The sequence below is a fragment of the Egretta garzetta genome, unplaced genomic scaffold, assembly GCF_000687185.1.
Source record: "Egretta garzetta isolate BGI_Z169 unplaced genomic scaffold, ASM68718v1 scaffold202, whole genome shotgun sequence".
Taxonomy (NCBI): Eukaryota; Metazoa; Chordata; class Aves; order Pelecaniformes; family Ardeidae; genus Egretta; species Egretta garzetta.
In genome coordinates, this window is record NW_009258891.1 from 489117 (window position 1) to 498296 (window position 9180).

At 46.4% G+C, this 9180-nt stretch overlaps 1 protein-coding gene across 1 annotated transcript in view; it reads left to right on the top strand.

Moving 5' to 3' along the window:
* The window catches only part of PKP1 (plakophilin 1), a 43200-nt gene that overhangs the window by 18052 nt on the left and 15968 nt on the right, over positions 1-9180 (top strand). The window contains exon 4 of the mRNA XM_009634070.1: positions 7963-8107. Coding sequence (XP_009632365.1) covers positions 7963-8107 — 145 coding nt within the window. The remainder of the gene's footprint in view (positions 1-7962; positions 8108-9180) is intronic.

Here is a 9180-nt window from a genome sequence, read left to right on the forward strand (position 1 = left end):
GACACTCCCAAGCTGATATATCTGCACAAGGCAGCAGAGCTCTCACTACAAAAAAACCCTAGTGGGGTTCTGATGGCATTACAGTGATGGTTCAAAGTTGCCCCGATGCAATGGCTACGCTGCCTCCGGCTCTGGAGCACCAACCATATTCTGCCATAGTCTTGGAAGAGGTTTGGTCTGCAGAAACTGTAGTCTTGGGAGACCATGGTTTGCATGTTTTGAACGGCAAAGCATTGCAGTTCAAGGTTACAATGTTTTATTGGGCTGGAGAAGGAGGGTCTGCATCTTCCACAAACGTTCCCACGGGCTGCTGCACCACCATTGCTGCATTGCTGTCACACAGGGCCTGCTCCGCACCAGCCCAGAAGGTATCACAACTCCCAGGCAGATGTGGCAGCTTGTCACGCAAACCTTAGAAGCTCCCAAGCTCACTCCTGGTGGTCCCTGGTCCAAAAGAGAATTTGCACATTGAGGCATAAGTGTGAGACTGATTAACAGGGCTCAGAGCCTTTCTTGTAACTCACAGCAAAGGCCTGAGACTGTTGAGCCGTTAACCCAAGGCATGATGTAGATATTGAGAAAATCCCCCCCTCACGGTCAGCAGTGTGAGCCAAATCATGCCCTTTTTCATATCTGAATGCTGATTTCCAGATTTCTCTGGCTGATTCTCTGCTCAGCCTCTCCCGTTTCGTATTGAGTAGGAGAAGTTTGTCCCAGAGTGTGTATGCCAAGAAATGTCACTTGCCCATTAGCATGTTGTCATGAAACCTTAGCTTCCCATGTGCCCAGTTACTTCACGTTTAACACATGCAAAATTAGCCCTGACCAACCCGGAACACCAGTGGCATTGACTTGCTGCTTTCAGAAGCTTCGTAATTCCTCTGGAATAGGAAACAGAGACATTGCATAAACTGGAAGTAACCTATTCTAGAGAATTTCTGACTGAAGAGCATGGAAGTGTAGTGGGAGGGATAGCAGAATGGTTAAATGTGGGACTGCAGCTGGCTTCTGCCTAGGGAAAGTAGAGCTTTTGAGAAGTTAGTCCCAGGCAGGCAGGCTCTCTCTGAAGCAAGCGCTGCTCTACACTGAGCAGTGCTCGTTGTTGTAGACTTGGTCAATTGTTTTGGGAATGTCATTTGAAGAATAATGGCATTTTCTGAAGAGAAGGAGAACTGCCGTTGTGAGAGGACTACTCTCCAGCGCTGGATGCCCTTTGGTTTGGGAGTGGCTCCATTTTTACACTTCTCCTGGCTTGGGGCATGGCTTATCTGGCAGAACTGGTTCTGATGTGGAAACGTTGGGCTTCAAGTCAGCTGGGGCTGTGTCCCCTGAGTAAATATGATTTGGCTGGGGCACACCCCCCCCGCTTCGCGTGAAACTCAGTGCAGAGCTGGATTAGTTCAGGGGCCGGTTTGTACAAGTGCTTCTGCTCTTGACTCAAAGGAGATGAGGTTGGCAGAAGTTGTCCTTAAAGTTTTGGAAACAAACTAAGGAGTCGTCCTCTTTGAAAAAATTACTTATTTGGGAGGCCATTAGCCCTTATCAAGTACCTGGCAGGTCACTGTTAGCCTTGGTCTGTGGTACACTTTTGTGGGGAAGGGGCCTTCAGAGGTGGGTTAGGACCATATCTGGGCTCTTTTTGCTGTGTTGGACTGTTTCTCGTTGGAGGATTCTGCACTTGGAGAGCTCGAACTTCATTTGGGTAGCCTGATCTTTGAGCAGGGAGGGGTTTGCTTGTAGGCATCCCATTAGTAACCGCTGCATGCAGAAGAGGGCTTAGCTGGGTGATAGCTGCTGGTGGTTCCCTGTTTGGGGCTCTCTTCTCCCTGTCCTAGTAGTTCTTCAGGTAGCGTTTTTGCCTTTACAACAAGGAGAATTTTGTGTTCAGTTTTCATGCTGCAAATCTCCTGTATATGTGGATACCTTGTCTGCAGCTTAGCAAACCGTCTCTATGAGCAACAGAAGGGCTAGATATCTTCCACGCTTCCAGAGGTGGTCCAGTGGGTGCTTTCCATTGCTGTGAGAGTGATTACAGTGGAACCTGTGATCCGTTGGGTCTGTCTGTGATACAGAACTGGTCTGTAATGCAGTGACTGTGGACAGTGTCAGTACTGGTTCAAGAGCGGTGCTTCTTGGTTGTCCTGTGCTACGGATCTGATCTCCTTAGATGGCGTGAGATGCAAAAGGGGTCACTGGACATTATCAGGCAGTGAGAGTGGCGTGTAGATATCAAAATACTGAGTACACAAGAACTGTCAAACTATCTGTACTCAAACAGTCCCTCTGCTTTTTGGTGACAAAGGTATTTGATTTCTGGAACTATTCTTGATGGTGTGATTGCTTCCACTTATTGAACTGGCTTTGGCAGTGTAAGGCATGGAAGAGCTGTCTCCTTGATAACCATCTCTCAGAAGAGTCCTTCCTCTTACAGAAACAACTCTACTTGCTGAAAGCACCTTTCCTCCAACTAGCTCATGAGTAGTTTAACACCTGAATGTTTTTTGGGAAGAACCATTCTACAATCCTATGATAAACTAAACCACGATGTAGGGTTTTACTCACCCCATAATATTGGCTCTGGTGATGAAATCTGCATTTTGCACTGTTTGTTCAGATCAGGAGGTTAAACAGTACTGACTTGCTTGGAGAAACCTCCTCCTGAAGTATATTCTTGTCCATCATCCCTGTTGTTATGATCCTGCCTCAGTCAGCAGAGAGGGACCTTCTGATGTCCCTTCCAGACATAATTCTCTGTAACCACTCAGGGCCTTAAGCCTTTGTAAGCATTGTGACATACCTGGAGCAACATTTCCAAGCTCAGTTTATCCTTCCTGGTCTCAGAAGTTCATGGATTATTCTGGTGGCTCCAGCCCAAGTTCTCAATGGGCAGCGCTCACATTTTGCCACAATACAGCTCTGTGGAGTGAGCCCTGATAGAGATGGAGGGAATCTCCTTGGTATCCAGGGCTCCCTCTTCCCCCTGGAACCCTTCTCCTTTTTGGGCTCTCCTGACATCCCGCAGATCTGCAGCCTTTCAATGCTGGAAACTGGCAGCAGCAGTGGTTTCAGCAGCTGGTGAAGACTATGCATATTTGCCCGCTTTTAGCCTTTTTCTCTGATGGGTGGTACTTGCAACATGCTCCAAGTGACAGTCCGTCATCTTGAGCTAGCCAGCTTTTAGCTAAATAACATGTTGCAATTCAGCTCTGTCAGGAGAAAAAGTTTCTACACTCTCCTTGGTCATCAGGTAGCGATAGCGAGAAGCAGTAATAAAGGCTGTGTTGTTTAATGCACCTTAGAAAACTTTGTCCCCCTCCAGCTGGAACGTGAGGTACAAGAAACCCATGGCTGCCACCAGCTGACGTATTAGATCTGTTTGCAGGCTTGTTGGACGTACTGCTTCAGCTACCACGGGCACATGGGACTGACAGCCCAGGGCCAGGTGAGATCATGATAGGTGGTGGCTGTGGCTCTGCAATAGTCTGCGCAGTAGTCAGCTGGTTACGTGCATATCACCTCCTTAGGAGATGCCTGCCTCTGAGCTGGGTGCCCGAGATGCCATCAGTGGCCCATGGAGCTGAAATCTGAGGCAGGTCAGTGAGTTGCTCCCTAACAAAGTCAGTTGGTTGACTTCAGGGGAAACCCAAGTGTCTGAGCTGGAGACATTACTGAATAATCTCAACCCCTTGTGAAGGATTCAGGGTCGTCTGAGCTGGAGACATTACTGTGAGGCCGGAATAATCTCAACCCCTTGTGAAGGATTCAGGGTTTTCTCATTTGTGAAGATGAAGAGGTGGGGTGTCTGCAGACATTCCCCAGCTTAAGGGTTGCTGATATAGATCAGGAGCCACTAATCGACACCTACAATATGCGTTGTCTTCTATAATACCACATGCACGCACCCTTGGCCTCATTTTAAGATGCGGATGCATTTCCCTTGGGTTTTCTCTGTTTATGTGAGAAAGAGACTAAAACACCTCATCAGAGATCATATGAAAGCAAGTGTCTCTCAAGGCACCTGGAAATATGGAATATCTTGCTGCTACACCGCTAAAGGCCTTGAATACCCTGGCTGGCAGCTACAGAGGAGGTAGTAAAGGCTGGGGCAACCCTTTGGATTTTCCATATGGGCATATCTGTCTGTGGTGACGCTGGCTTGGCCCCAGCCGAGCTGCACCAGGCTCTGTGCTCTGTGGCTGAAGTCCAGGGGCAGTAAGTGTGTGTCCTGTAACCATTCATTCGTAGGCAGGAGCTCAGTCTTTCTCGAAATACTATGGACAGTGAAAACATGTGGAAATTATTGAGAGAGTCAGAAAAGGTATCGAGGGTGTTTTCTGACAGATCTCCTCTCTTTTGGGATAAACAAAGGTGATCAGTATCAAAACATGAATTCCCCAGGGCTATGCCACACAACGAAAGCAGGACCAAGTACGATGATAGGCACCTTCATTTTGGTTTGTTCTTATTTGGGATAAACTTCCTCTGAAAATGACTATTGCACAGTGCTGGCTCCTTGTGATGCGAACTCGTCTGCACTTTGCGTTTGCATCCGAAGCCATTGCTGTGGAGCTGTGCGTGATGCTGGCCTGGCAAGGTTCATATCATTGCACGTGGTGAGGATGGCCCCCTCCCTGGCTCAGTGTCACTCTCTGCCCATCTCCCCTGGTGCCTACCCACTGAGAAAAGCCCAAGGGGAAGCTCCAGCTGAGTTTCCAGTGTCATCAAAACCTTGGTGCCATGTCCCATGGATGGACATGGCTGCTTGGCGTGGAGCATGGCTATGGGGTTTGCTGCAGTGTGGCCTGACTCTGGAAGGCTTCAATGTGCTAGACACTCTGTTTTGAGTGTCTTCACTCTGACTTTGTTAATGAACAATGGGATTTGTTAGAGTTTTCTGGCTTCTTCCTCTCCTGGGACTTGCAGCTCTAACAGCCAGGATGGAGACTTAGATCTGATTAATGCAAACCAATCTGCTAACACAAAGTGAACAAAAGCATTTGTATCAAGTGATGGAATTTGCCTTTCTGTGATACTGAACCTCTTAAGTATTTGTTTCCCTTCCACACCCGAACCTGATCATCTAATTTGTCTCCTGTCAAATCATTTCTAATTGACGTCTCTCCCTATTTGATTGCTTCTTTCTTGTGGAAGAAGAACAACCTTTGAACCTCTTCCTACCAGGCACGTTGGCCCATGCTGGAGATGGTCACACTCCAAGAATTTGTCTTGGAGCCGGCTGTTGTTCTTGTATTGTAGATCTGGTTAAGAACATCCCTGACTGCCTGATGAACGATCTCCCATTAGCACAGGCTTTACCAGGGTGATTATGTTCTCAGCTAGGAGAAATCACTGCTGCTTCTCAGGCGGCATGACTGAGCCTGGCTGCTTACCCTCCGTGAACTTCTCCTCTTGGTGAGCCAGCAGGGAAAACAGAACCTTCCCCATCTTTTCCCACCCAGAACTGGACCTGAACACCTAGTTTTTCCCTTCTGGAGGAGGGTTTGGCCCTCTTATGGAGTGGATGTGTAGAAAATTGCCTCCCTTGAGTAGCTGGACTGACTGGACATCCTTCATTCTCATAAAAAGTGCACCTGATTTAGGTAATTTGGTAAATTAAATTACTCAGTTTGGTAAATTAGAAAGAAAAAAAAGATTCACATGATTCCATATGCTGCATGGCCCCTGGCCTGGTATTTTATTAATACGCCTCCCTCCCCACACTGCCAGCCTGGGTCTGAATTCTCAAAGGAAAAGTCCCTCTGGTGCTACTCATGCTGGATCCATTGGTGTCTCAGCTCAGTTGTGTCTCAGGAGCGTGCAAAAGCCTAAGAGAAAATCATGGCATCCTGGATCCAAACCAAAGTTTTCTGAGGTTCCATAGTTTCCACTTTAAACTTTGTCTACACAGTTTTGTGTTTCCTTGTTGCAAGTATATTGGAAGCTTCTTGGAGCCAAGTTTTGACAGAGGTTCAAACTGATGAACAATCATATGGTGAAGTGTTTTATTGATAGTGTAGAAATAAAAGTGGAATGAGGTCCACCTAACCTTAGACATTGAATGCTTAAGGTCCAACCTAAGACTTGTCCATCATTCCTGTATACCAACAGAGGCAGAGGTATCTCCAGAGGGCAGGTCTTCCTGTCTTAGGAAAAATGTCTAAGACACAAAGGCAAGTTGTTCTTTGGAAGCACCTATTCCTCTACATTGACTTCACAGGTGCTTAAATGAGTAATTTAGACTGGGTGCAACTTTCTACCACTGAGGGTAGAGTAGACAAAAGTCTTTCATGCTGTCTTCTAGTGTCACAACATCATTATTGGCTTTTGATATTTTGTATGAAATTTCCTATAGGGTTGAGGATATTACTCACTGGCCCGTACTGTGTGGAGGTGAACCTTTGGATGTTTAGGGACAAAATATTTTATCTTAATGTAAGCTGCTGGTGGTGGTGACCACACTTGGGTGTCCTTTCTAGGCCTTTATTCTAACATTTCTTTGGCACAATCAAAATGAGTCTGCATATCCCATGCCTAGAAGAAGCCACTCCCTTGTAGTACTATTTAATACTTCAGATTTAATAGGTTCATTCAAAGAACTTATTAAAAACCACCATTTTGTTAGTCTATCAGATTGTCTGAAGGTGATCAGCCCCTCCATGCTTGTCACTGATATGACATGGAGCAAGAGCTTGTACACAAATTAATGCAGTTCAAACAGGAACTGATCTCTCTGATCCCCAGGTCAAACTCTCCATCAGCTGCAACTGGATCCTGGACAGGGAATAACACCAGTCAGGCACAACAACGATCTAGTTGTCCTAGCAAAACCCCCACACTTTCTGATTTCATCCACTCTTAACAAACTATTTCCCATTTGTAGCCCATCACTGCTGAAATAGGAATAACCAAACAGGAGTTTGGGTTTTGACTCTTCCAGTCCTGAAGTTTGCGTGGTCATTTACAGCCAACGCTGCCGTGAGCAGAGATCTTGCTTGCAGCCGGCTGCAGGCCTAAGGTGCAAGGATGCTAAGAAGGGGTAGTAACTTGTATTGAACTAACTGATATAACTGGAAACGCAGACAAGTTTTGCAGTGCAGAGCCCCTTCGTCAGTCTGGAGGTTTATACCCTTTTCTAACTTTATGTGGTTGAAACATCACAGATGACGCTAAAGAAGTACAAGCCAAAGAGAGCAGGACCTTCATATTTCTAAACAAGTGGACAAATCTTCAGCTGTTTGCATTTTTCCCAAGGTTTCCATCCTGCCCCATTCCAGAGGTGTTCATATCCTTCCTCCGGAGACTGTAGGCACATTCTTTACCTGTAACAGGGGATGATGACAGTGGCCAGCTTTTATGAAGAGCTTTGAGACTACCAATGTAAACATGCCCTCAGAGCAGGACGTCTCAGTGTTGTTATTAGTATTTCATAAACTCAATATTTGTCCATCCCATCACTCCAGACATGCTTGTTGCCTTTTCCTAAGGGATCTGCTCTAGCCTCCTGAGACCATCAACTGCTCTCACATTTTTCTTCCACCGCTTCTCACATCAAAGGATCACATGCTGTGGGACAAGCACCTCTCTACTTTAGATTGTCCTAATGATGCGTTGTTTCACACTTGTCCACTAATTCTTTTATTTGAGGAATAGTGAATACTGGTTCTCTGTTCATTAAACCCATTTTAGACATGATTAGACATCCAGCTCCAACCGAGCTTTGATTTTCTGTCTCCTTTGCTTCTGGATATACTGGATCTGTAATTCATTAGCCTTAGAGTCCTCCACTGTACATTTTCCACTTTTATCATTTCTTTTTTTGAGACAGGGGTGCACAATGCGGTTACTGTGGCGGTGTGATAATACTTTTACATTTTGTAATTGATTCCTTCCTAATAATTCTCCGTACTGACGTAGCCCTCTTGGCTGCGCACTCAACCAGTGCTGTATCTCTCTTTAACGCAGAATATGTGGTGATGAGATAGATGGCGGTACCATGACCATCCAGAAAGCCATCCAACTTCTGTGCTCCTCTGATGACAAATACCAGGCCATGGGTGCCTACTACCTCCAGCACACCTGCTTCCAGGATGAGTCTGCCAAACAAGAGGTGAGCAAATTCCTCCAGAGCTCTGCTCTCACACTGAACGTGGTTGCACATGAGATGGATGAAACTGGCTCTCCTCAGTACCAAGGATCCACAGGTCTCCTTGCTTTTTGTGTTGGAGCCTTATACCTCATTAGTCACACTCAGATATTAATTAAGTAGATTTTTCAACTATTAGTGGCCACTTTCTCTTAATAGCAGTGAGCCAGGATTTTAACCCAAGGGAAGAGTTACCAGGCAGCAGAGGAGACTGCATCCACATTATTACCATAAGCTTCTGTGACACAGATTGACGGGTTTTCATGATATGGGAGCAGCCATCCAGATGCAGTGTCCTCTTCTGGATGCAACTGCGCCTGCTTCCACATAAATCTTTCACTATCTCAGAGCTTCAGTGTCAGAGCCACAAAAAATTACCCTAAATCCCACTGTGATCTTCATTGTGTGCTGCTCCGTGACATTTCAGCCATTTTCAGGCATTTTCAGCCATTGAAGCTAACGGGTTAATAATGATCATGCACGAAGATATTTGATCACACAGAAGCCCTTCTTATAAGTGCAGCTTATTTTTCTTATGCTCTTACTCTCCGATTACTAAATCTATGCCACCATGCAGCAAAGGAGGCAGTCTCGGGGATGGATCTGCTGCAGCAAGACTCTCCCAAAAGTTTATCCCCACCCTAGTGGGTTTATCGAGATGGCTTTCCATTCTCTGGCCGCTAGTGGAGCTGGACGTGTGGGCACAGAGTGGGGATGCACCCTCTGCCCTTGCTGCAGTTGAACTGAGTGCAGATACCCCAGCCCATGTTACAGTTGCTAATTGTGGGGTGGCCACACCCTTCGTTACCGTTGAAATCACTCTCAGCGCTGGCCTGTCCCATCGCTTCCCAGAAAGATGTGTCAGAGCAGGTACATGAGTCATCCCAGCACACGCTTTTTTTCTTTCCTTTCTAAAAGGTGCTCATTCATTTTCTATCGTCAGCAAATCTCCAGGGGATGGGTTGGTTTGTGCCAGGAGGGGCTCCATGCGGGATCATGTCTCCAGGAGACCTTGTACAGAGAACATCCTACAGCAG